At 40.6% G+C, this 27,806-nt stretch overlaps 1 protein-coding gene across 5 annotated transcripts; it reads left to right on the top strand.

The window, feature by feature from the left end:
* Positions 1–259: 259 nt before the first annotated feature.
* Positions 260–27,806, top strand: Taf12 (TATA-box binding protein associated factor 12). Of its 5 annotated transcripts, XM_077791148.1 has the most exons (8): positions 260–356; positions 11,812–11,886; positions 12,094–12,178; positions 12,896–13,147; positions 15,686–15,763; positions 20,560–20,674; positions 23,212–23,300; positions 24,839–27,806. In XM_077791148.1, exons 3-8 carry the CDS (start codon positions 12,107–12,109, stop codon positions 24,872–24,874), a joined length of 642 nt encoding a protein of 213 aa, XP_077647274.1. In that variant the 5' UTR covers positions 260–356; positions 11,812–11,886; positions 12,094–12,106; the 3' UTR covers positions 24,875–27,806. The 5 variants fall into 5 exon arrangements, with proteins under 5 accessions (XP_077647274.1, XP_077647273.1, XP_077647276.1 ...); XM_077791147.1 differs by lacking the exon at positions 11,812–11,886; XM_026391732.2 differs by lacking the exons at positions 260–356; positions 11,812–11,886 and adding an exon at positions 365–571.

Raw genomic sequence — 27,806 nt, 5'->3', positions numbered from 1 at the left:
TTACCGGTCATGCTAGCGAAAGATAAGAGTCGGAAAGAAACTGCTAGGGCAAGATTCGAAACGCCGAGGTAGAAAACGCAGAGTCGCCCACACCACCAGTCAGTCATAAGCTGGAGAAGGGACAACCCGAAGAGGCGAGCTGCAGCCCAGCACAGCAACCACGTGTCGGAGGGCGGTCTGCGTCTGCGCAAGCCAGGCGCGCGCCCGCCAGCCGGAAGAGCCGCGCGTTTCCGGGTTGGAGGCGGGGAGCGGTGCCGGAAGTACTCGGGGAGGGCCGCGCAGTCGGACCGGCTGCTGAGACGAAAGCTTCACTGGGGCAGTCTCCGCATATCATGGGGAGATAGACGCTGCTGCCTGTGAGTCTTGGGCCCTGGCAGTTGAGGAAGAAGAGTGGGAGGAGGGAGTCAGGACCCAGACCCACAGTGGGTCAGCGTTTGAAGAACCAGGTTGTGGAGAAGACTGGGCTGTGAGCAATCAGGCTCTTGGGATGGGACTTGTGGGGATTGGGCTCGGAGAAGACGCGGCTGTGGGGACCCGGGCTCCGAAGGAGACTTAGGGAACCGGGACGAATGTGAGTTCTCCGGCACATGAGGGAACGCGGTTTGAGAGGGTCAGGATTGTGAGGTCCGGTACTTTTAGGAGGAGAGGGTCGGAACGAAACCGGGCGTGAAGACACGGGCTCCGGAGAGGTAAAAGTGGAGTAGTGAGGACTTGGGCTCCTAAGAGGCAGACGCGGGACAGCGAAGACCCCGGCTCCTAAGGATTCAGAAACAGGGCAGCGAAGACTTGGGTTCCTGAAGGGCAGAAGCAGGCGGAGAAGACTTTAGTTTGGGAGGGAACAGAAGCGTGCAGTGAAGACTAGGGCTTCTATGGGGACGGGATCGGGGCTTAGAGAGTCCCGAGTTCCTGAGGAAACGGGGCGGTGAGAACACGGCTCCAAAATACGGAAAATCTAAGGGGTCGGGACTGTGAGATCAGCCTCCACTGGAAGGGGAAAGGGAAAGGATTTGGAAAAAATATAGCGATCAGGTTTTTTTTTTCCCCCCTCGTAGTCTCTATGCCCAGAGTGATAAAAGATGTATTCAGGGGAAGACGACTCCTTCGCGCTTGCCTACTTGGTTTTTGGCAGGCAGGTTTTTCTTGTGTCAGATACTTAAACCTAGGAAGTTCACATGCAAGAATCTTCGTTTTTCTTCTCATTCTTGCGAATTGGATGTGAAGTTGGAAGCAGTTTGAACTGAGATATATACTTGCTAAGTGCTTTGAATCCCATTCCAATCAACCCCAACTGAGCACAGATCTCCAAAGCCCAAATTTCAGAGATGGAAGGGCCCGAAAAGATCATCCATGTATTTAAAATTCCTGTTTTACGTGTAAGGAGAAGAAGGACCAAAAGGGGTTTAGGATCACAGTGAGACAAGAAGTGGTTGGATCATAAATTTGGTACAGTATCCTACTGTGTAGCATATGATGCGTGATTAACATTCCTTGAATAAATGCTTCTGGAATCTTTACCTTCAAACTTAAGAAGGAAATTATTTTAGAGTCTAAGACTTTGAGTCTCATTACTATATTAACATAGATAATAGTGAATGTCACTAGTAAAGAAACCTTTAAGTGAAGCCAAATATATTTTTTTTTAAATACACTAGAAAGTCACAAATAGCAGGCATGGTGTGGTGGTGCACACCTGTAATCCCAGACACTCTGGAGACTGAGGCAAGAGGATTGCAAATTACGGCCAGCCTCTGCAGTTTAGTGAGACACTATCTCAAAATGAAAAAGGCTGGAAGGCTGGGGTTGGGGCTCAGGGGTAGAACACTGGCCTAACAAGTGCAAGGCCCTGGGCCTGGGTTAGATCCTCAGCACCACATAATAAACAAACAAACAAACAAACAAATAAATAAATAAATAAATAAATGGTATTGTGTCTAAATACAATTAAAAAATAAATATTAAAAAAAAAGGCTGGAGATGTAGCTCAGTGGTAGAGTACCCTGGGTTCAATCTCTAGTACCCACCCCCCAAAAAAGTTGCAAATAAGTTGTATCCTATATTTTTGACACAAGTATTACTATGGATGGCTGTTTTTAGATAAGGATGGAGAGACTTGGACCAGACACTTCAGACACTTCTTCACTAGTATTTTTTATTGAAAGCTACTGAGGTTAAATAGACACAATTTAAGCACTTTTTTTCCTTCCCGCCCCTGCCTCCTTTCTGTGTACTGGGGATCCAACCCTGGGCTTTATACATGTTAAACAAGCGCTCCACACTAAACTACACCCCAATCTTATTTGTTTATTTAGACAAGAGTCTTGCTAAGTTAACCAGACTGGTCTTGAATTTGTGATCCTCTTGCCTCAGTCTCCTGAGTGGGATTACAGGAATTCACTACCAGGCCTGGTTTAAGTACTTTGAAGTATTGTGTGGCTTAATAATTATAACAGCCCCAGGAGTTAGGTATTTTAGGTCCATTGTACAGATAAAGAAATAGGTTTAGAGAGGTTAAGTACTTTCCCTGAAATCAAGTGACCTAGCCCAGTTATTTGTGTCTCCAAAACTTTTTTTTTCTACTTTTCTAAGTGGATTCCCTCTCCATGTCTGTCTTGTCCATCAGCAAAATATAAGTAATAGTTATACAAAGCATGTCATTGAATGAAAGCACTCCCTTCTTTATAAGATTTCTCTTAATGTCAAAGACTATAACTTGTTAGTATATTTAATGTGGTATTTGAGGAGAACTAAATTTCTATGTTTTCACAGAGCATAATTCAAGATAAACAAAAAGAAACATTTATAGTTTTTCCTTACAATAGAGCCCAGCAGAGTTAGGTATATTTAATTTTAAATTTAGGAGGCCAAAGCCAGGTGTAGTGATGCATGCCTGTAATCCCAGAGACTGAGGCAAGAGAGTCACAAGATCAAAGCTGGCCTCAGCAACCTAGTGAGACTGTCTCAAAATAAAAAAATAAAAAGACCTGGGGATGTTGCTCAGTGGTTAAGTACCCCTGGGTTCAATCCCCAGTACAAAAAAAAAAAAAAAAAAAATTAAGAGATCAAGCAAGTGCAACTTGGTCCTGCCTGGGACATTTAGCAACACCCTGTCTCAAAATTTAAAAGGGTGGGCATATACTTTAGTGGTAAAGCACTTGCCTAGCATGGCAATCCTCAGAACCACAAAAGAAAATAAAAGTTGGATTAACTTGTCAATTAATTGTTAACATAAACTGTATGGTTGGGGCAATTGGGCTAATTTGTTGGAAACTGCTATTTTTCTCCCATGGCTTACCCTATACTATTTGCAAGTACCTATATACAAGTAGTTAGAATTTATACACAGCAAATTATGAGAGAAAGCATGCCTGTGTCACAATTTCATTGATGGTTTAGTGATAATTTATTCCTGAGTTATCATCTTTATCTACATTTGCAAAATATACTCAGTTTTACTCATTTGTAGCTGTAGCATTGGGGTGTTTAGCCCCCTCCCCACACCCTTGGTACTGGGAATTGAACCCAGGGGTGCTTTACCGTGGAGTATATCCTTAGGCCTTTTTATTTCTTATTTTGAGACAGGATTTTGCAATGCCCAAAATACCAGCACCATAAATTAATAAATATTTTTTAAAAATAAAATCTTCCTGGTCTGGCTTCTAATTATAGGTGTAAAAACTCTAGTCAAAGATGGTGCCTACTTCTCTTATTTTTACTGGAGATTGAAATTAGGACTTCACCCATGTCTGAGCTAGATTCCTCAGCTGTGCCCACTCTTTTTTTTTTTTTTTTTGAGACAGGGTCCTTGTGGATCCTTCTGTCTCATCCTCCCAGGTAATTGGGATTACAGGTATGTACCACCACATCTGGTTGACACTTACTCCTCTTGACTTTGGTTTTCCACAATTTTCCATTTACTGTTTTATTTATTTGTTTTTATTTTTTGCTGTATTGGGGATTTAACCTAGGGCCACACATGTGCTAGACAAACATGCTACCACTAAGCTACATCCCCAGCCCTTTTAAATTTTCTTTTGAAACATGGTCTCATCAAAGCTGCCCTTGAACTTGGGATCCTCCTGGCTTAGTCTCCTGAGTAGCTGGCATTGCCAGCATGTGCTAACTTGATTTATCTATGTAATTAATTAATTTATTTATTTTGGTGGTGCTCAAGATTTTTTTTTTTAGAGAGAGTGAGAGGAGAGAGAGAGAGAGTTTTTAATATTTATTTTTTAGTTCTCGGCGGACACAACATCTTTGTTGGTATGTGGTGCTGAGGATCGAACCCGGGCTGCACGCATGCCAGGCGAGCGCGCTACCGCTTGAGCCACATCCCCAGCCCTGGTGCTCAAGATTGAACCCAGGACCTTGCACATGCTAGGCAAGCACTTCGCCAACTAAACTACATGCCCAGCCCCTTATTTATTCTTTAAAATGAGGGTCTTATAATGGCATCCAAGATGACCTTGAACTCTTGGGCTCAAGAGATCCTCTTGCCTCAGCCTGCCATGTAGCTGTGATTAGCTGGGCATGGTGGTGCATGCCTGTACTCCTAGTGACTTTGGAAGCTGAGGCAGGAAGATCAGAGACTAGTCTGGGCAAAAAGATTGTCTCAAAATTAAAAATAATTAATTTCCGGAAAGGATCCCAAACTCAAGGCCAACATCAGCAATTTAGTGAGGCCCTGAGGGCTGCTGGGGATGTAGCTCAGTAGTAGAGGGCCACTGGCTTCAATCCCTAGTACTGCCCCCCCTCAAAAAAAAATAAATAAAAAGACTCATAAACAGATTAGGTAACTGCTTAAGTACATATAGGTAAGGGGCAGCATTTGTACTTGACCTCAGAGATTCTCACCAGAGTCTGTATCCTTTCCCACTGCACTGTATTGCCTTTCTCTTAAGTCAAAGTCACCTACATGGGCTCACACTAGCCAAAACAAGCATTAGCTTCAGACAGGAAAAAATTCCTTGTTTCTTTTGCTTTCAAGTCTCATAGACAACAAATCATTGATTCTTTTTGATTGATTTTAGGCTGGGAAATATGAGTTGTTTTAGATAGAATTGGAAGCCAAGGAGAGAAATAGGTAGGTAGAAAATCCAGTCATGTACTACAGTCATTTTGTTTAAATAGTAAATTCCTGCCAGGCACGGTGATACGAACCTGTAATCCCAGCAGTTCTGGAGGCTGAAGCAGGAGGATCATGAGTTCAAAGCCGGCCTCAAGCAACTTAGACCCTGTCTCAAAATGAAAAATAGAAAGACTGGGGATGTGGCTCAGTGGTTAAAGGCCTCTGGGTTCAATCCCTGGCACCATAAATAAATAAATAAATCCTAAACATTTTAAAGGTAAACAAGTTGTAAAAACAATGTGGTATTCTATTCCTCTCTCTCTCTCTCTCTCTCTCTCTCTCTCTCTCTCTCTCTCTCTCTCTTATTTTTTTTTCTGTATATTGAACCTAGGGCACTTTACCTCCAAGTTACATCCCCAGCAGCCCTCAGGGCCTCAGTAAATTACTGATATTGACCTTGAATTTGGTCAATATCCTGCCTTAATTTCCCAAGTACCTGGGATTACAAACTTGCAGCCACCATACCTGGCTTCCCAGCCCCAAATATTTTCATTTGTAGCCCACTGAGGCATGGACTTTCTGAAGTTACATGTGAATCTCATGGCACTTAAAATTCACGTAGCAGGTACCAAAAGGGGTTAGCTATTATAATTATTTTCTCAAATATCCCACAGTTAATGCTTCTGTTTTTACCTCTTTTGTGGGGAGATAATAGGGACAATCCCTGTTAACAACTGAGCCACATCCTCAGCCCTTTTTATTTTGGGGGGAAAGGATCTTTTTTTTTTTTTTTTCTTTTTGTCTAGCCTGAGCACACTGAGACTAGAGTAACCCCTACCCCGATTTTAATGTATATGTTCAGGAGCAGAAAGGAGGGAGGTCAGTGGATGCATCAGGGAAAGGATCTTACTAAGTTGCTGAATGCCTCGCTGAATTACTAAAGGTGACCTCAAACTTGGAGTCCTCCTTCAGCTGCTTCAGTTGCTGGGTTTACAGATGTGTGCTTCCACACCTGGCTACCTATTTTTTTGGCATTTTGAGGAAGCAAGAGTTAGAAATTTGAGTAGCTGAAAAGCAATTGTGCTATATTACATAATGGAATTCAAGTTATTTACAGTCAGTTCATTCCATTGGGCTTCATCAGTGTCATTCACAATTGGGGTTGATGAAAATTATCCATAAACAGGTAATTTGGACATGGAGTCATTGACAATACTAATCAGGTTGCGATGTTTGATTTTTAAAAAAATATTTATTTATTAGTTTTAGGTGGACCCAATATCTTTATTTTCACATTTATGTGGTGCTGAGGATCGAACCCAGTGCCTCGTGCATGCTAGGCGAGCACTCTACCACTGAGCCACAACCCCAGCCCAACGATGTTTGATTTTTAAAATTTATTTTCAAATTTATATACAAATAAAATTCTTTTAGAGTACAGTCACAGCTGGGAATAAGACATACATATTGTCATATAAGTACATTAACATTGAAGATTCAGAATCTTTCTACCTGTCCCCAAATTTAAATTATGTTCCCCATTTGTAGTCAAACCTTACCCCACACCAGACCCCTTGGCAACCACATCTCTGTTCTCCATCCCTATAACTTTGCCTTTTTCAGAGTATCATATAAATTTATCAATTAGCCTTTCAGTTCTTGCCTTTTTCACTTGGAGAGTCATCCATTTGTTGCATGTATCAGTATTTTTTTTAAATTATTTTTTAATTGTAGTTGGACACAATACCTTTATTTTATTTATTTTTATGTGGTGCTGAGTAACGAACCCAGGACCTTGCAGGTGCTAGGCAAGCGCTCTACTGCTGAGCCACAACCCCAGCCCTATATCATATATAGAAGTTGCCAGACTATCTTTTCAGAAGAGTGCATCATTTTTACATTCATACCAGCAATGTATGAGGGTTTCAGTTGCTTTGTATCCTCTCAAGCACTTGTATGTGTATGTAATTTTAGCTATTCTAAAAGGTATATCCCATTGTTTTAATTTGCATTTTCCTAATGGTTAATGATATTGAGCATCTTTTCACAGGTTTATTTGCCATCTGTTTATCTTTGGATCTATTCAGATCCTTTGCCTATTTTGTTGTGCAGCTTTTATTGCCCTTTTTTTTCCGTGATGCTGGGGTATCAACCTAGAGCCTCAAACATGTTAAGCAACCACTGTACTGCTTAGTTAGATCCTCAGCCCCCTTTTTATTTATTTGTTTATTTTTGGTACTGGGGATTGAATATAGGGATGACTACTAAAATACACCCCCAACCCAGCCCTTTTTGTTGTTGTTGTGCTGGGGATTGAATCTAGGGCCTTGTGCATGTGATCAAAGTACTCTACCAACTGAGCTATATCCCCAGCCCTAGCCCAGACCTTTTATTTTATTTTTTTAAATGTTTTTTTAGTTGTCAATGGACCTTTATTTATTTATTTACTTATATGTGGTGCTGAGAATCAAACCCAGTGCCTCACACATGCTAGGCAAGTGCTTTACCTTGAGCTTCAACTCCAGCCTGAGCCCAGCCTTTTTTATTTATTTACTTTATTTTGAGATGGTCTTACTGAGTTGCTTTTATCCTAAGTTGCTGAGGCTGGCTTTGAATTTGTGATCCTCCTACCTCAGCCTTCCAAGCCACTGGTATTACAGGCTGTGCCACCTTGCCTGGCTTCCCAGTTCCTTTTTTAAAAGTTGGATTGTTAGTTTTCTTCCTCTTCTTCTTTCTTTTCTTTCTTTTTTTTTTTTCAGTACTGGGGATTGAATCCAGGGCCTTGAGCATGCTAGGCAAGCACTTTACCATTGCTCTACCATTGATCTACACTCCCAGACCCTATGTGGAATTTTAATAAATGATACTAAAGTATTCTTAGTATTCTGTACCTAGTACTCCACTGAATGGTGTATCTTGGAGATCATTTTATGATTGTCCTTGTTTTTTTTTTTAACAGCTTTATATTTATATAATTCACATATTGTACAGTTCACCAATTGAAAAGTGTACAATTTGGGCTTTTTTGGTACATTCAGTGGTGTACAAACGTTGTCATGATCTAATTCTGGATTATTTTTATCTTCCCCAAAAGAAACCCCTATGCCCAGTAGCAACCTTTTCCTATTACCTTCCCATACCTCCTAGCCATAGGTAGCTACTAGTCTACTTTACTTCACTATAGATTTGCCTGTTTTTGACATTTCTTGTAAATGGAATTGCATAATATATGGTCTTTTTTAATATTTATTTTTTAGTTGTCATTGGACACAATACCTTTATTTATTTATTTCTTTGTGGTGCTGAGGATCGAACTCAGGGCTTTGAATGTGCTAGGTGAGCACTCTGCCGCTGAGCCACACCACAGCCCATATGGTCTTTTTAAAATGGTTTCTTTCATGTAGCATTATATTTTCATTTGTCTTATTCTCCATCCTTAGGTCCCCCCAGTACTGAGGTGCTCTATCACTGAGCTACACCCTGATCCCTTTTTATTTTTAAATTTTTTTTAAAGAGAGAGTGAGAGAGAGAGAGAGAGAGAGAGAATTTTTTAATATTTATTTACTTTTTTTAGTTATTGGCGGACACAACATCTTTGTTTGTATGTGGTGCTGAGGATCGAACCCGGGCCGCACGCATGCCAGGCGAGTGCGCTACCGCTTAAGCCACATCTCCAGCCCCACCCTGATCCCTTTTTAAATTTAATTTTTTTTAATATTTGTTCTTAAGTTTTAGGTGGACACAATATCTTTATTTTACATTTATATGGTGCTGAGGATCGAACCCAGCGCCTCCTGCATGCTAGGCAAGCACTCCACCACTGAGCCACAACCCCAGCCCATTTTTTTGGTTTTTGTTTATTTTTTGTTTGGTTTGGTTTGGTAATGGGGATTGAACCCAGGTCTTGGTGCGTGGTAGGTAAGTGCTCCACCATAGAGCAACATGCCCAGCCTTTCCTTTATTTTTAAAAATTATTTGAGACAGGCCTTGAACTTGTGATATTTCCACCTCAGCCTCCCAGGTAGCTATGATTACAGGTATACACCATATCTGACTATCTCATTCTTCCATTATATAGTTATACCCTAATTTATTTAACTATATCACTTTTTTTTTTTTTGGTGGGATTGAATCCAGGGCCATGTGCATGCAAAGCAAGCACTCTACCATCTGAGTTATATCCCCAACCCTAACTATATCACTTTGATAGATTTTTTTTTCTTTAAAAACTTTTTTTTTGTTTATTTTTATGTGGTACTGAGGTTTGAACCCAGTGCCTCACACATGCTAGGCAAGCGCTCTACCACTGAGCCATAACTCCAGCCCTGATAGATATTTCTTATATGTACTGTATAGTAAGTATAGTACTATTCTATTCATATATAAGATCAATGTAATATAAATTATTAAAAATGGATCTGTGGGGCTGGGGATGTGGCTCAAGCGGAAGCACACTCGCCTGGCATGCGTGCGGCCCGGGTTCGATCCTCAGCACCACATACCAACAAAGATGTTGTGTCTGCCGAGAACTAAAAAATAAATATTAAAAATTCTCTCTCTCTCTCTCTCTCTCTCTCTCTCTCTCTCTCTCTCTCTCTCTCTCTCTCCTCCTCTCTCACTCTCTCTTAAAAAAAAATGGATCTGTGGAGTCAAAACAATATGGGGCTGGGTATATAACTCAGTGGTAGATGTGTGCTTGGCATTTTCCTTCCTTCTTTCTTTGGAAATAGGAATTGAATTCAAGGGCACTTAACCACTGAGCTGTAGCCCAGCCCTTTATTTTTATTTTGTATTTTTTAGTTGTTGATAGATCTTTATTTTATTTATTTATATGAGGTGCTGAGACTCGAACCCATATGCCAGGGAAGTGCACGACCGCTAAGCCAAACCACAGCCCAGCCCCAGACCTTTTTAATTTTCATTTTGAGACTGGGTTTTACTAAACTGCTTAGAACATCTGTAAGTTGCTGATGAGGCTGGCTTTGAACTTGCAGTCATCCTGCTCAGCCTCCCAAGCTTTTGGGATTATAGGTATGCACCACCATGCCTGGTTTGCTTAGCATTTTGGAGGCCCTTAGAATAAAAAAAAATAACTGGTATATACTTTTCCAGTTTTCCTTGATTTTGCCTTGTAGCCCTTTATAGAGACCTCTAAATTTAACCAATGCACAGTTAGTTGCTTTTATTTAGAGTAAACCAGAAGAACATGTACAAACGTTGCTTTCTCATATTAGAAAGTTAAATAGTATGTTGGGGAGGAACTCAGCAATAGGGACAGGAGTAGAATACACACACATTCAGGTTGCTAAGCTTTCCCAGATCCTGAAAGCTGTTACATGGTTCTCGCAGGTTCAGATCACACAATTTTGCTGCTGCTGCTGCTTTTTTTTTTTTTTTTAATTTTGATACTGGGGATTGAACTAGAGGTACTTTACCAGTGAGCTACATCCCTGTACCTTTATTTTTTGTTTTGAGACAGGATCTCACTAAGTTGTTGAGGCTGGCCTCAAACTTGCAATCTTCTGCATTGCAAGAATTACAGGCATGTATCACTGTGCCCATATTAATTTTTTAGTTTCTCTCTCTCTCTTTTTTAACATTTATTTTTTAGTTTTAGGTGGACACAATATCTTTATTTTTTTTTAACTTTATGTGGTGCTGAGGATTGAACCCAGTGCCTCATGCATGCTAGGCGAGCACTCTACCACTGAGCCACAACCCAGCCCTCTCTTTCTCTCTTTAATGGCCCTAGAGATTGAACCCAGTGGCTAAACATGTGCTCTGCCACTGAGCTACAGTCCTAGCCAGCTGCACCATTTATTCAATTATTTATATATATACACACCCTCACACATATGTATATATATACATATTCCCTCCCCACTGAGACAAAGTCTTGCTATGTTGTCCAGGCTGGTTTTGAACTCCAGACAAGTGATTCTTCCACCTCAGCTTCTAGAATGCTGGAACTACAGGCGTGTCCTACCATTCCTGTCACCATCATTAATTTTTGTTTTTATTTTACAGTATTGGAGATTAAACTCAGGTACTCTACCATTATGCTACATCCCTCGCCTTTTTATTATTTATTATTTGTTTATTTATTTAATGGCATTAGAGATTAAACCCAGGGCCTCCTACATGCTAGACAAGCATGCTACCAACTGAGATATATCCCTAGCCCCTGTTTTATTTTATTTATTTTTTTAAATTTTTTTTAAAGAGAGAGGGAGAGAGAGAAAGAGAGAATTTTATTTATTTTTATTTTATTTTTTTTTATATTTATTTATTAGTTATTGGCGGACACAACATCTTTGTTTGTATGTGGTGCTGAGGATCGAACCTGGGCCGCACGCATGCCAGGCGAGCGCGCTACCTCTTGAGCCACATCCCCAGCCCCCAAGAGAGAATTTTAATATTTATTTTTTAGTATTTGGCGGACACAACATCTTTGTTTGCTCTTTTTTTTTTTTTAAAGAGAGAGTGAGAGAGAGAGGAGAGAGAGAGAGAGAGAATTTTTAATATTTATTTTTTAGTTCTCGGCAGACACAACATCTTTTTTGGTATGTGGTGCTGAGGATCGAACCCGGGCCGCACGCATGCCAGTCGAGCGCGCTACCGCTTGAGCCACATCCCCAGCCCCGCCCCTGTTTTATTTTATTTAGTACTGGGAAGTTGAACCCAGGGGTGCTTTACTACTAATTTCCTCTCCAGCCCTTTTTTTCAAATTTTCTGTTTTGAGACAGGGTCTATCTAAGTTGCTCAGACTGGCCTTGAATTTGCAATCTTCCTGCCACAGCCTCCTGAGTCCCAGATTACAGGCATGTACTCTCATTAGTCTTCAAAATATTCATTATTAATTAATTTTTAAAGTTGTTTTGGAAAGAGAGGGGGATTTTTTTTCTTGCCACATAATAGGGACAAGGAGATAGTTTGTCTGGATCCTGATTACTGAAGATGTACCAGGTCATGCTACAGTAGTGCTTCTGTGGCAAGGGTGGTGCTTGATGCTAGTTGTTCATTTACAGGTAGCTTTTGAAAATGGCTGCCTCTCATTTCACCGGGCTCACAGCTGTTGCTGATGTAATTAAAGATCTAGACACTCAGATAGCTGTAAGTAAGCTCCTTGAGGCCACTATGGGCAGAACTTGATGAATGTGCTTCTGATCCTGATGACACCAAAGCTGATGTCCACAGAGTCAACACCATGGCTCTAAGTTTTAGGAATTTCGGCTGCTTCGGGCTAGGATTTCTGCATGTACTTAGCATTGCTAACACAGAGAAAATTTGCTTTTTATGATAAAGAAGAGTTTACTTTGAAAAGTTCTAAAAATTGTGTTTATTTGACATAGCCCTGAATGGGCTCAAGCATGTTTTGAAATGCCAAAATGAACTAATCTGTTTTCTTGAACTTGGTGACTAAGTTTTAAGTATGTGATTGTGACATGACTTATTTGAATTTAACATTATTTGATACTTAAATAATAATGCATGTAGTACTTCATCAAGTATTTTATTCAAAGTCCTCAAATGTCTTGCTTAATCTAATGTGTTTTTATATAAGATTCCTCATTTCATTTACTTTCTTCCTTATTTCAATTTTGTGGACTATTTCATTTAGCTTTTGGAGAAGAGATGGTTTCTAAATATCAGGTGAGAGCAATGAACATTCTTCATTTTCTCCTTTTTATGTGTAGGTATCAAATGGTCACCATCCCAGATATACTGAAGAGTCCTCAAAGCCTGACAGATTTCACATAATTTTACTTTCAAAACTTATTCTTTATTATAGGTGTTTCTAGCACTAATTCTCATGTTTTTCTTCTTCAGTTGATTGGCCTTGGTCCTCACAGCTCCAAAAAGAAACAGGATCTTGATAAGCTCTATGAGCTGAAGTCCAAAGCTCGGCAGATTATGAACCAGTTTGGCCCCTCAGCACTAATCAACCTCTCCAATTTCTCATCCATAAAACCGGAACCAGCCAGTACCCCTCCACAAGGCTCCATGGCTAATAGCACTACAGTGGTAAAAATTCCAGGCACTCCTGGGACAGGAGGTCGTCTTAGCCCTGAAAACAATCAGGTATCATCCCCTTACTTTTTCCTTTCTATAGTCACCTCTTTTTATTATTTGAACCAGGAATTCTTTGAGAAATGGCCATCTCAGGAGCTGCCTCTTCTTAGTTGAAAAACAAGGTCTGTTCCTGCCTTTGGAATTCTAACATTCTTTTTTTTTTTTTTTTTTTTTTTAAATAGTTGTAGATGGACAGAATGCCTTTTTGTTTTTATTGTTTATTTTTATGTGGTGCTAAGGATCAAACCCAGTGCCTCACACATTAGGCAAATGCTGTGCCACTGAGCTAAAGCTTCAGCCCCTCTAAGATTCTTTATCAAATTATCATATTCAAGATCCTTTTTTACTGTCTCTTATATATGCTTGTGTATATGCATATGTACATACATACATACACATGCATATACTAACATGACACCTTGCATATGACAGATGCTTTATATGTGTTATATAGTTGTTAAATAAAATAATAAATGTGCTTTTTTACTTCTAAAATAAAAGTATTCTGTCTCCAGTCTTCCTTTTAGTTCATCCAACTGCTGCCTTTGTTAATTTCTGCAGTGATTTAAAAATCTGTTTCCCTTTCTAGCTGTGATCCTGATTCTACTATCTAGAAATAAGAAATAAGTATAATGCCTTGGCTTGGATCTTATAGGCTGAGCAGAATGGATGAGGAGACATTTCAAGGGAATGGGTGGAGGGACTAGTAAGGTAAATGGGGGAGAGTTGGGTAGACAATAAGGAGATAAACATGTATTTTTGGTACTGGGGATTGAACCCAATGTGTTTTACCACTGAGCACTTATCCCCAGTCCTTTTATTTTTCATTTTGAGACAAAGTCTCTCTTAAGTTGTAAGGGCCTTGCTTAGTTGCTAAGATTGGCTTCAACTTGGGATCCTCCTGGGTCAGCCTCCTGAGTTGCTTGGATTACAGGCATGTCCCACCCATGCCTGGTGCAACAAATATGTTTTTTAAGTATATGGTCTGTTGGAAAGAGCAAGAAATAAAACTATAAAGTAGGACTACAGCAGAACATAGTAGGCCTTTTAGGTAATAGACAATCTTTGCAGATATTTAATATTTAATAGAGAGTAACATTAACATAATAAAAGTAGTATACCTTAGGAAGGATTAACTTGGCAGTAAGGAAATAAAGGGGTAGGAAAGAGGGATAAAGTTGAAAGAAGATCAATTCTAAGATTTGAAATAAATTAAGACATGATAAAGACTTGAATTAGGGGCTGGGGTTATGGCTCAGTGGTAGAGCACTCACCTCGCATGTGAGAGGCCCTGGGTTTGATCTTTAGCACCACATAAATAAATAAAATTAGAGATATTGTGTTCAATTACAACTAAAAAAATAAATATTAAAAAAAGACTTGGGGCTGGGGATGTGGCTCAAGCGCTAACGTGCTCGCCTGGCATGCGCAGGGCGCTGGGTTCGATCCTCAGCACCACATAAAATAAAATAAAGGTATCCACCGAAAACTGAAAAATAAATATTAAAAAAATTCTTTAAAAAAAAAAGACTTGAATTAAGTAATAATGGTAAAATGGAGAAGAATGGATAAATCTGAGACATCATTAACCAGTATTTATGTATTGTTGCTGCGTCTATTATTATTATCATTACTACAGTGCTGGGGATTAAACCCACGGGCCTCACACATGCTAGTCATACATTGTATCACTGAGAGACATCCCCAGCTTCCACCTTGATCACTTTTTAATGGTGTATATATGTAATATAACACTATTTATGAAAAAGGGAGGTAGCTATACATATTTAATATATTTTGTTATAGATAATACAAGTTCCCGCCCCTCATAGAATTTTTAACCTGTTAAGTCAGATCACAGGCAAATTTATAAATATACATAAGATAGAAGGGTACACAGAGGATAGAAAAGATTACAAGTGGTTGTGCTTACCTGCATCAGAAAGGCATCAGAAAAGAGTCTCATTGAACTGGTGCAGTGGCTCATGCCAGTAATTCCAGTGACTCAGGAGGCTTGAGTCAGGAGGATGGAAAGCAAGGCCAGCCTTGGAAACTTGATGAGCTCCTGTTTCAAAATAAAAAATTGAAAAGAGCTGCATGTGTAGCTAAGTGGTAAAGTGCTTCTGGGATTGATCCCACTACCAAAAAGAAAAAAAATAGAGTGCCGAGAGCTGAGCATATAGGAAAAAAGGAGGAAGAGCATGTCTAAAGGTAATGGTATAAGGGGTGCAATTTGTGGTGTTCAGAGAACTAGAAATTGCTTAATATAGAGAGAGGTGAGGCATAATGGGAAAAGAAAAAGAGTTAAGGTTGAAATAAACTGCCTGACAATTGGATGCTGACCTCTTTTCCAAACTACTCTTTCTGTCTTTCCCTGGACTACTTCTGTCTTGGAAGTGTAGTTTGGTAGCAGTACCACCAGTGGGCCATATTGAACTCATTGGAAAGGAAACTAAACCCAACAAACTGACAGCCTTTCTTCAGTATGGGATTACAAGTTATTTTGCTTCCTTACTCACTGAAGAATCTCCTCACAATTAACTTTAGGTATTGACCAAGAAGAAATTACAGGACTTAGTAAGAGAAGTGGATCCAAATGAACAGTTGGATGAAGATGTGGAAGAGGTAAGGTGGATTTGGGTTCTCCAGAGACTGCCCCTGAGGGCAGATATGACATAGTGATTAGAGAAACTTTAGGGTCAGATGAATCTGAATTTGAATCTTGGCTCTGCCTCTTACCAGCTGTGCATTTATGGACAAGTTGCTTAAGCTTTTGGAGACTCAGCCCTGCTGGGAGGAGTGGCACATGCCTATAATTCCAGTGTTTCAGGAGGCTGAGGCAGGAGGATCACAAGTCCAAGGCCAATCTCAGCAATTTAGCAAGACCCTGTCTCAAAAATGAAAAGGAATAGGGATGTAGCTCAGTGGTAAAGCACCACTGGGTTCAATCTCTAGTATCAAAAAGAGAATTGAGATTCAGGGGCTCCTCTTATGTTGATTGAGTATGACAGTATTTACTTACAGGGTTATTGTTAATATCTCGGCCGGGCTTGGTGGCACACACATATAATCCCAGCGGCACAGGAGGCTGAGACAGGAGGATTGCAAGTTCAAAGCCAGCCTCAGCAAAAGCAAGGCACTAAGCAACTCAGTGAGACCCTGTTTCTAAATAAAATATGAAATAGGGCTGGGGATATGGATCAATGGTTGAGTGCCCCTGAGTTCAGTCCCTGGTACCCCCCCCCCAAAAAAAAAAAAAAAAAAGAAATCTTAGGCTATTTTGATTGATTGGTTAATTGATTGATTGTGGTGCTGGGGATTGAACTTAGGGCCTTGTGCATGCAAGGCAAGCACTCTACCAATTGAGCTATATCCCCAGCCTTCTTATGCTATTTTTATTCCAACTAGGATTTTATTAGGATTTTATTTTTCTCCTGTTCTTTTTTTTTTTGCAGGGGAGGTGTAGGTGCTGGGGACTGAACTCAGGGCCTTCTATATGCTAGGCAAGCACTCTACCACTGAACTCTACCTCCAACCTGTATTTTCACATAATGTGCCTTAGTATATACCTTCTTTCTTGCACTGTGTAATATGCTGGGTTCTTAGAGCGTTCTTTTTTTGTTGTTGTTGTTTGTTTGTTTGTTTTTTGGTGCTAGGGATTGAACCCAGGGCCCTGTGCATGTGAGGCAAGCACTCTATCAACTGAGCTATATCCCCAGCCCCCTTAGAGCCTTCTTTTTTATTTTTTTGTACTGGGGATTAGACCCAGAGCACATTAGCACTGAATTATATTCCCAGCCCTTTTGTTGTTGTTGTTGTTTAGTTGTGTTTTTTGGGGGAATATCAGAGATTGAACTCAGGGACACTCAACTACTGAGCCACGTCCCCAACCCTATTTTGTGTTTTATTTAGAGACAGGGTCTCACTGAGTCGCTTAGTGTCTGGCCTTTGCTGAGGCTAGCTTTGAATTCGTGATCCTCCTGCCTCAGCCTTCTGAGCTGCTGAGATTACAGGCATGTGCCACCAATCCTGGATCCCCAGCTCTTTTTATTTATTTATTTGTTTTTTTGGAGGGGGCTTACTGGAGATTGAACCCAGGGGCATTTGACCACTGAGCCATATCCACAGCCCTATTTTATATTTTATTTAGAGAGAAGGTCACTGAGTTGCTTAGTGCCTCGCTAAATTGCTGAGTCTAGCTTTGAACTGGTGATCCTCCTGCCCCAGCCTCTCAAGCCACTGGGATTACAAGTGTGCACCACTGCACCTGGCCTTATTTATTATTTTGAGACAAGATTTTGCTAATATGCTAGGCTGGACTTGAATTTGTGATCTTCCTGCCTTAACCTCCTGAATTGCTGGAATTACAGGTGTGTGCCATCATACCCAGCTTTCTTGGAGGCTTCTTTTATTTCTATTTATTTATTTATTTATTTCTTGATTCTGGTATGAAATTCTATTGTTCTTTTTATTTTTTTAAGCAGAGGCGGTAGAGTGCTCGTCTGGCACATGCGAGGGTTCGATCCTCAGCACCACATAAAAATAAGCAAATAAAATAAAGGTATTATGCCCAACTATAACATATATATATATATAAAATATAATCACATACTGAGGCTGGCTTTGAACTCGCTATCCTCCTGTGTCAGCCTCCCAAATTTCTGGGATTACAGGTGTGTGCCACCATGCCTAGCAATTTTGGAATATTTTCATCACCCCAAAAAGAACCCATACCCATTAGTGCTCACTCCCCATTTTCTCCCAATCTACTTAGCCATAAACAACAATTGATCTTTTCTACCTCCATGAATTTGCTTATTCTGAATATTGCAAATACATGGAAACATGATATTTGGTCTTTTATAACTGTTTTTTTTTTTTCATTTACTCTAATGTTTTCAAAATTTATGTAATAGCAGTACTTCGATCCCTGTTATTCCACACATATTGGTACATCCATATTATTATGGCTCAGTAATATTTCATTGTATGCCTATATCACATTCACAAAAGATCGGCCCCTGCAATTTGGTGATGCCCTAAGCAACTTAGTAGGACCCTGTCTCAAAAAAAAAGAAAAAGTAGTTGGGAATTTACCTCAGTGGTAAAGTGTCCCTAGGTTCAATCCCCAGTACTAAAAAAAAAAAAACAAAAAAAAACCTACATGAAATAAATGAAAAGTTTATGTCTATATCAATGCCTATATCATATTTTGTTAATATGATATAGACACACAATGAAATATTATTGTATAAATATTATTCAATAGTTAATGAATATTTGGATTACTTCTACTTTTTGGCTGCTATGAATAATGTTGCTGTGTACCTTCTTTTTTTATTTGTAGATAAACATAACAATATCTTTATTTATTCTTTTTATGTGATTTATGCTGAGGATCCAACCCAAGACCTCACACATGCTAGGCAAGTTCTCTACAACTGAGCCATAACCTCAGCCCCTGTGTACATTTTTGTACAAGTTTTTTCCCCCTTTTTTTTAAAAAAGTGTATGTACAAGTTTTTGTGTAGATACATGTTTTCATTTCTCTTGGGTATATACCTAGCAGTAAAATAATTGGATCATGTGGTAACTCTGTGTTTAACCTTCCAGAGACTGCCACTTATTTTCCAAGAAGTACATAATTGTACATTCCCATCGCCAGGGTAGGAAGATTACAGTTTCTTATACTACTATTGATAATTTCCTCTCTATTTTTTATCTTCTGAAACAATAAGTGGTTGGATTGATCCTCTTTGGGCTTTTTTTTTTTTTCTAATTTTTCATCCCTTTATAGTTGTACTTCTACTTGCTAAGGTTTTCCTTAGATTATGTTCTAAACCTTTTAACCTCACCAAGTTACTGAGGCTGACCATGAACTTGCGATCTTCTTAGCTTCCTGAGTTGCCCGGCTTCATGTAGATTTTTTTTTTTTTAAGTACGGGAATTGAACGCTGGGGCACTTAACCACTGAGCCACATCTCCAGCCCTTTTTAATATTTTATTTAGAGACAAGGTCTTGCTGAGTTGCTTAGGTTCTCACTGACTTGCTTTTAGGTTCTCACTGACTTGCTTAGGGCCTCTCTAAGTTGCTTCATGTAGATTTTGTGTGTGTGTGTATGAGTGTGTGTGTGTGTGTGTGTTAGTGGTTGATGGACCTTTATTTGTTTGTTTGTTGATATACAGTACTGAGAATTAAACCCAGTGCCTCACACATGCTTGGCAAGTGCTGTACCACTGAGCACCCCAGCCCCTTCGTGTAGATTTTTATCTTCAGAATTCTGATTTTGCTTCCCCCATGGTCTAGGAATAATCAACAGTGAAGTGAAAAGATCTTAGAATTTGGACTCAGAATAATGAAATGAAATTCTGTTTCCACTGCTTTCTAGTTACATAGCCATAAGCAAGTTGGTTCTCCTGAGTCTTAACATTTTCATCTATCTTCAATTTGTCCTAACTTTTTTTTTTTAATATTTATTTTTCAGTTTTCGGTGGACACAACATCTTTATTTTATTTTATTTTATTTTATTTTATTTTATTTTATTTTATTTTACTTTTTATGTGGTGCTGAGGATCGAACCCAGTGCCCCACGCATGCCAGGCAAGTGCGTTACCGCTTGAGCCACGTCCCCAGCCCTTGTCCTAACTTTTGATCTGGGTAATGTTTCTGTTGTCCTCCTCATTTCTTATCCCCACCTTAGCCCAAATGCTGATTTCAGGCCTACTAATAGAAAGTCTATTGAAATATGTAATTCAGACTAGACACATTGGCTCATATCTGTAATCCCAGCAATTTGGGAGGCAGAGGCAGAAAGATCATAAGTTCAAGGCTACCCTTAGCACTTAGTGAGACCCTGTCTCAAAATAAAAAAGGATTGGGGATATTATTCAATGGTAATGTGCCCCAAATTCAACTTCTAGTACCAAAAGCAAAAAAAGAAAAAGAAATCAATACACACACACGCACACATTTTACGTATTATGTAGGCAGATGGCTGGGATTGTGGCTCAGTGGTAGAGCACGAGGAACTGGGTTCAATTCTCAGCACCACATATAAATAAATGAATAAAATAAAAGTCCATCAACATCTAAAAATAATATTAGCCAGACACATTGGTGCATGCCTGTAATCCCAGTATCTTGGGAGACTGCAACAGGAGGATCGAGAATTTGAAGCCAGCCTCAGCAACAGCAAGGTGCTATGCAACTCATTGAGACCCCATCTCTAAATAAAATAGAAAATTGGGCTGGGGATGTGGCTCAGTGGATGAATCTTCCTGAATTCAATCCCCAGTACCCCTCCCAACAACAACAACAACAAAATTTTAAATGCAGGCAGAAAACTATTGTCTCAGCAACAGGAGCCTATCCCTATCCTGCCAATATCACTGTTACTGTCACTCACTTTACCTTCTCCAGATGCTGCTGCAGATTGCTGATGATTTTATTGAGAGTGTGGTGACAGCAGCCTGCCAGCTTGCCCGGCATCGCAAGTCCAGCACTCTGGAGGTGAAAGATGTCCAGTTGCATCTAGGTATGTGGTCTTATTTCTCCCTGAAGTATCCACATAACTATACCTTCAGGACTGTCAGGGAAAGCGTAGTCAGAGAAACCTTTGTGCCAAGACCAGACTTTTGGGTTGTGGGACTTATATATTCATTTAATAGTAGCACTAAATAGAAGAAAGAAATCTATCCATAGGAAGGGGGTAGTCGTTTGATCTGAAATCAGATTTTGCCACTTCTAGCTAAATCATCTTATCATTCCTACTTGATTTCTCTTAGATAAGCCCGTTTCCTTATTTGTAAAGTAGGGATCCTAATATCCTCTTTACAGGATGATTGTGAAATTATAGATTATATATATGAAGTAACTGGTATAGGATCTGGCACAAAATAAGTGCTTAGCAATTATAGTTACCATTATATCTCTGCTATTCAAATAAACTTTTCCTAAGGCTAGCATCAACAACTCAGCAAGTTCCTATCTCAAAAATAAAAAAAGGACTGAGGATATAACTTATTAAGAAAGCATCCAGGGGGCTGGGGATGTGGCTCAAGCGGTAGCGCGCTCGCCTGGCATGCGTGCGGCCCGGGTTCGATCCTCAGCACCACATACAAACAAAGATGTTGTGTCCGCCGAGAACTAAAAAATAAATAAATAAATATTAAAAAAAAAAAAAAGAAAAAGAAAGCATCCAGGGCTGGGGATGTGGCTCAAGTGGTAGCGCGCTCACCTGGCATGCGTGCGGCCCGGGTTCGATCCTCAGCACCACATACAAACAAAGATGTTGTGTCCACCGAGAACTAAAAAATAAATATTAAAAAAAAAAAATTCTCTCTCTCTTAAAAAAAAATAAATAAAATAAATAACGAAATAAAACACAAAAAAGGGATAGGGATGTGACTCAGTGGTTAAGTACTCCTGGTTTCAATCCCCCATATAAAAAAAAAATTAAAAAACAAACAACAAAAAAAAGAAAGCATCCAGCTTCAATCTTTAGTACCAAAAAAAGACAAGTCAAAAAAAGAATACCCCGGGCTGGAGATGTGGCTCAAGCAGTATTGAGCTCGCCTGGCATGCGTGTGGCCCGGGTTCGATCCTCAGCACCACATACCAACAAAGATGTTGTGTTCGCTGAAAACTAAAATTAAATAAATAAATAAATATTAAAAATTCTCTCTCTCTCTCTCTCTCTCTTTCTCTTGAAAAAAAAGAATACCGGGCTGGGGATGTGGCTCAAGTGGTAGCGCGCTCACCTGGCATGCGTGCGGCCCGGGTTCGATCCTCAGCACCACATACAAACAAAGATGTTGTGTCCACCGAGAACTAAAAAATAAATATTAAAAAAAAAAAATTCTCTCTCTCTTAAAAAAAAATAAATAAAATAAATAACGAAATAAAACACAAAAAAGGGATAGGGATGTGACTCAGTGGTTAAGTACTCCTGGTTTCAATCCCCCATATAAAAAAAAAATTAAAAAACAAACAACAAAAAAAAGAAAGCATCCAGCTTCAATCTTTAGTACCAAAAAAAGACAAGTCAAAAAAAGAATACCCCGGGCTGGAGATGTGGCTCAAGCAGTATTGAGCTCGCCTGGCATGCGTGTGGCCCGGGTTCGATCCTCAGCACCACATACCAACAAAGATGTTGTGTTCGCTGAAAACTAAAATTAAATAAATAAATAAATATTAAAAATTCTCTCTCTCTCTCTCTCTCTCTTTCTCTTGAAAAAAAAGAATACCGGGCTGGGGATGTGGCTCAAGTGGTAGCGCGCTCGCCTGGCATGCGTGCGGCCCGGGTTCGATCCTCAGCACCACATACCAACAAAGATGTTGTGTCTGCCGAGAACTAAAAAATAAATATTAAAAAAAAAATTCTCTCTCTCTCTCTCTCTCTCTCTCTCTCTCTTTCAAAAAAAAAAAAAAAGATTTAAAAAAAAGAAAAAAAAGAATACCCTTACAGCTGGGTGCACTGGTGCATGCCTGTAATCTCAGTGGCTCAGGAGGGTGAGGTATAGGAGGATCACGAGTTCAAAGCTAGCCTCAGCAAAACAAGGGGCTAAGTAACTCAGTGAGACCCTGTCTCTAAATAAAACACAAAATAGGGCTGGGGATGTGGCTCAGTGGTCAAGTGCCCCTGGGTTCAATCCCTGATACCCCTGCCCCCCCCCCCAAAAGAAAGAAACTATTGCTTGGCCTGGCACAGTGGAGCATGCATATCATCCCAGTGGCTTAGGAGGCTGAAGCAGGAGGATCACAAGTTCAAAGCCAGCTTAAGCAACTTAGTGAGGCCCTAAGCAATTCAGTGAGACCCTGTCTCAAAAAAGGTTGGGGATGTAGCTCAGTGGTAGAGTGCCCCTGGGTTCAATTCCCAGGACCACACACACACAAAAAAAGCTCTTGAAGGAGCCAGGTGTGATTTCCCATTGTATTCCACAGAATAGCCTAGTAGGGTTAGTGTTAGTATAGTTGATTCCCAGATTTATCCTCCCTGATACTGGGAGGGGCATATTGCACCCCTGATGCTGCCTTCCTGGTACCCTTAACTCTGTTGCTTCTTCTTTTCAGAACGCCAGTGGAACATGTGGATTCCAGGATTTGGTTCTGAAGAAATACGGCCCTACAAAAAAGCTTGCACCACAGAAGCTCATAAACAGGTGAGGAGCCGGGCATGGTGTCGGGCTACCTTCTAGGGGTCTCACTTCCCCCGCAAAGCAGGTTTCATTCTCTGGACCAAAGGTCAGAGAGGCCCAGAGGCAGCAATAGTCAGATATTTCCTTAGCACTGTGCTATTTCTATATGGAATATCAGTTTTTTCTCTCAACTCTGATGGGCTTCATTTCAAGCTTTTTTTTTTTTTCCTCTCGGTACTGGGGAGTGAATCTAGGGCTACTCTACATCCCCAGCCCTTTCTTATTTTGAGACAGGATTTCACTACGTTGGAGAGACTATTTTCGAATTTGTACTCTTCCTGTCTTAGTCTTCCAAGTAGCTGGGGTTACAGGCAGGTACCACTGTGCTTGGTTCAAGCTCACCCACTCCCAATCTCCTTAATGAAATCTTCCTTTTGTTGCTGGTTTGAACATGCCCTTGAATAGAGAAAGGTCAGAGGAAGCAGAAATATCCTATGCTTATGCTAAGATGGAGTATTCAGGCTGCTCTGCTAAGCATTCTGGCCCACGTCCCCAGCTTAACCTTTGTTCTCTACCCCTCTTAACAAGGAACCTAGATGTTGGTGTAAGAATTAGTCATTGGTCAGTCCAGTAGCAGTATTGGCCTCCCTTTGAAAGGCTGTTATCCTTTCTGCTTTAACTGGCTACTCTGATTTGAAAAATGAGATGTTTAATGCATTCTGCTGTCATATATAACATGTTAGAATTTAAAAAAAAAAAAAAGGAAAAAAGGAAAGAAAGAAATGAAGAGTGAGATGTTTCCAATCTTGATAGGCACTGGGCAGTCCTGGGTGAATGTCCCTTGCTTTTTCATCTTTGGGGTCTCTGGAGTAGTTGTTTACAGAGTTCATAGAGGGAGCCCTCCCAGGAAGCCACCAATAGCCTGAATCAAAGGTCCATACTGTTCTTCTGAAGGGAGTTCTCCAGATTGTCTCTCTGGCTCTAGAGCTCTGTTTAGTTAAAAAAAATGGCATAATAAAGGGGTAACGTCTTGGTCAAAAAGAGTGAACAAAAGCAAGTTACTAAAAATGGAAACCCGTGATCTGACTGGGTCCACAGTGGGTTGTGGTAGAAGTTGTTAGTCTTCAGTTGCCCTTTACTGCACATCATCACGGGTGAAATTTTGACTCTCTTTGTGTTGCAACAGGTTTGAAACTGAGGCCCTTTTCCTATTTTCTCCATTATTAGAGAAAGAAGACATTGGGGTGAGGGAATCCTAGAAAACATGTTTTGCTGACCTATCCCTTATGTCCCCAAAAGGCAAGAGCTGTCCTCTTCTACTTTTAACCTTTTTGCCATTCTGATACCCCTAGCAGTTTGAGTCTTTTGGTGGGTGAAATGGACCTGCTGGCCTATCTCAGTCCCTGTACTGGTTAAAAGAAGGCTGCTGAGCTTCTCTGTGACTGCAAGTCCCCAAGGGCTCTAGCCTATACTGTAGACCATGCTGCCTACTAACTGCATATGCATATTCCTAAAGCTCCTGACTCTAATCTGTATAATTGCTTATTTCTCTCTCCTTTCAGAGAATGGCATTGATCCGGAAAACAACCAAGAAATAACACACGGAAAGGTCAGGGAATGGACAACAATGTATTTGGAGATACTTGAGCTGAGATTTCAGCCATCTCATTTTTTTTTTTAAATGCTTTACAGAGAAGCATATATTTTTTATTAACAGTGCAGCAATATCTATAATGACTGAGAGGATCTGCCAAAAGAATAAAGCCTCCTACCCTTACTTCCGGTCCCTTTTCCCTGACATCTCAAAGAGGAGCGGTGTATCTTCCAGAGAAGATTTTATTTGTGGTTTATTATATAAGTAATTGAATATGGGACAAAGCATTATGGTCTTGTTGGGTGAGACAGTATTAGCAGGATTTGTAGAGAGTTTTGTTTCCTCCTCCCTTCCCCCTTTCCCTGTACTTTGTAATGTCAGTGTTTATATGAATATGAATTTGATTTGCTTTTCCAGAATAAAGAAGTTATTAATCGAAAGCCACAAGGTTGTGTGGCTTACAAACCTTTGAAATGCCAGAGGAAGTCAGGGGGAAGAGCAGGACTGGCTAGGCTCTTAACAGCAGGGGGCAGCACTGGTGTCAGTTTCTGCATTGGAGAAATGCTCAGGGATTTTCCATTGTTTTACTCTAAGGGAGGATAGATGCCATCAGTAGTGGTTTGAATCCACTTTCTCTGCCATCAGGCATGATGAATTCTAGCAAGCCATACAATGAATAGGCATCCTGGTTTGGGCAGTGTGAATGTGCTTAAGAGCCCTTTTTGACCTGTTCTGGAACTTCTAGAGAATTATGTTCACCTGTGCCATGAGAAAGGATGGCAATAGCCTTGGGAAAATCCTGTCTGTCCTTAATTACTGGTATCCAATCTTGGGATTTTCACCATGTTGCAGAGGAAACTAGGCCCCTTCCAGACCTCAGAATCATGTCCTCCAATGGCATCATCCTGTCCTGTGCCCAGTATTGCCCTTGTGGATTGTGAGAGTTCTTTGGGCTTCAGGGAAAGTGGCCATTCTGCCCAGGGTCCACCACCTTGCCCTGCTTTGGTCCTCTGCCTCCTAAGACTCAGCCTAAGAGGGACCCTACTCTTTACTCCTCCACACTCTGATTTTGACCCCAGAACCCCTCTCTTCACAGCTCCTAGGTCTTTTGGGTGAGCAACTCAAAGTCCCTGCTGATATTTCTGTTGCTCTTAGCTGAGGTCAAGGGGGCAGCCAGCTTTCCATCCTCCTCCAGCATTACCTGACTCTAAGCTACCAGGTTACTCTTTTTTTTTTTTTTTTAAAGAGAGAGTGAGAGAGGAGAGAGAGAGAGAGAATTTTTAACATTTATTTTTTAGTTCTCGGCGGACACAACATCTTTGTTGGTATGTGGTGCTGAGGATCGAACCCGGGTCGCACGCATGCCAGACGAGCGCGCTACCGCTTGAGCCACATCCCCAGCCCATACCAGGTTACTCTTGAGGCCAGCCACCAGGATGGTGTTAAGGGGTCTTAATTTTCTCCTGAAGCTACTGGGCGACACTCTCAAAGGATGTTCTGTTGGTGATATCAAACAGCAAGAGGCCTCCAGCAAAAGTTCTGACAATAGGAGCAGCTCACTGACCTCAGCACCCAAGAAGAATCCAGCTTTAGTTTTTTAAGTCCTGTGTTGAGGACAGAAGGGGACAAGGGAATTGGGGGAGTTTCATTTGAAAGAACTGAGGTAGTCAAAAGACCTCTTTTCCTAAGTCAGCTGTGTTAAAGGTGAGTGGCTTCCTCTACCTCAATCTCATTGCCTATCTGTACATCGAGGAGTTTTTTTCATTCATTCAGCAAGTTTTTTTTCCCTTATATTTTTATTGGTGCATTATAATTTTACATAATAGTGGGATTCATTAATATGTATTTATACATGCACATGATATAACAATATAATTTGGTCAGTATCATTCCCCAATATTTTCCCTTTCCCTCCCCGTCTCCCTCCACCTGGCCACTTTCTCAGCAAGTGTTTATAAGCTGTGCTCATGCCTGACCTAGGCAGGAGGATACAATGATGAATAAAACACCCAGTGAACATTCCTGCCATTGGAGACAGACAAAAGCAGCAAAAGAAAGGTCTACATGACTGGGGGAGGGGGCTGAGCAATTGGAGAGAAATATTTGAGCTGAGATTTGAGGGATCCAGGTGAAAGGGCTGGAATCTCTTCCAGGGAAATATATAGTGTAGTGAGGTAGGTTGAGCCCAGTCTTGCAGTGCCTTAGAGGCCTCAGAAGGATGATATTTATACCCATATCATAGAAGTGCATCCTCGCTGGTCGCACATGCCTCAGTGGTTCAAGAGGCTGAGGCAGGGAGATCACAGGTTCAAAGCCAGCCTCAGCAACTTAGCGAGACCCTGTCTCAAAAAGGACTGGGGATATGGTTCAGTGGTTAAATGCCCCTGGGTTCAATTCCTGGTACCAAATAAATGAAAGAATCAACAACGTGGCTAAAGCTCAAATTGCAAGATTTGGAGAGAGTAGCTAAAGATGAGCAGAAAGGGAGCCTTAGGGTGGACAGCCTTCAGGTTTGGTAGTGTCACTTTGTCATTAGAGAGTCAACAGAGAGATGCCTTTGGGGGTAAAGCAAAGAATATGCATTCAAGGGAGAATGCAGGCCACTGCCAAGAGTGAGAGATGCCTTTTGGGGGTTCTAGTCTTCTTTTAAAGGAAATTTGGCGAGGGATGGGTATAGAAAGGTATGTAGGAATGATAGCAGTCTGGTGGTTGGTCAGTGTCTAGATCTTAGGCTGATGTGGTCTTTGTTATATGTGATCGATAGATAACACTGGAAAGTTCCCTAAATTAGAGGTTCCTCGAAATCTCTTTGTTAGATCTATTTATTGGGGGCTTAATTAACAGTGTACAGACAATGTACAGATTTCTCAGGAATCTGGGGAATAACAAGTCTGCAAGAAATTGGAAGTGACAGGCCTGGAAAAGCATGCAGAACT

Source organism: Urocitellus parryii, chromosome 11 (assembly GCF_045843805.1).
Source record: "Urocitellus parryii isolate mUroPar1 chromosome 11, mUroPar1.hap1, whole genome shotgun sequence".
NCBI lineage: Eukaryota > Metazoa > Chordata > Mammalia > Rodentia > Sciuridae > Urocitellus > Urocitellus parryii.
Note: the sequence above shows the minus strand (reverse complement) of the source record. Positions and strands in the feature narration are given on the sequence as shown.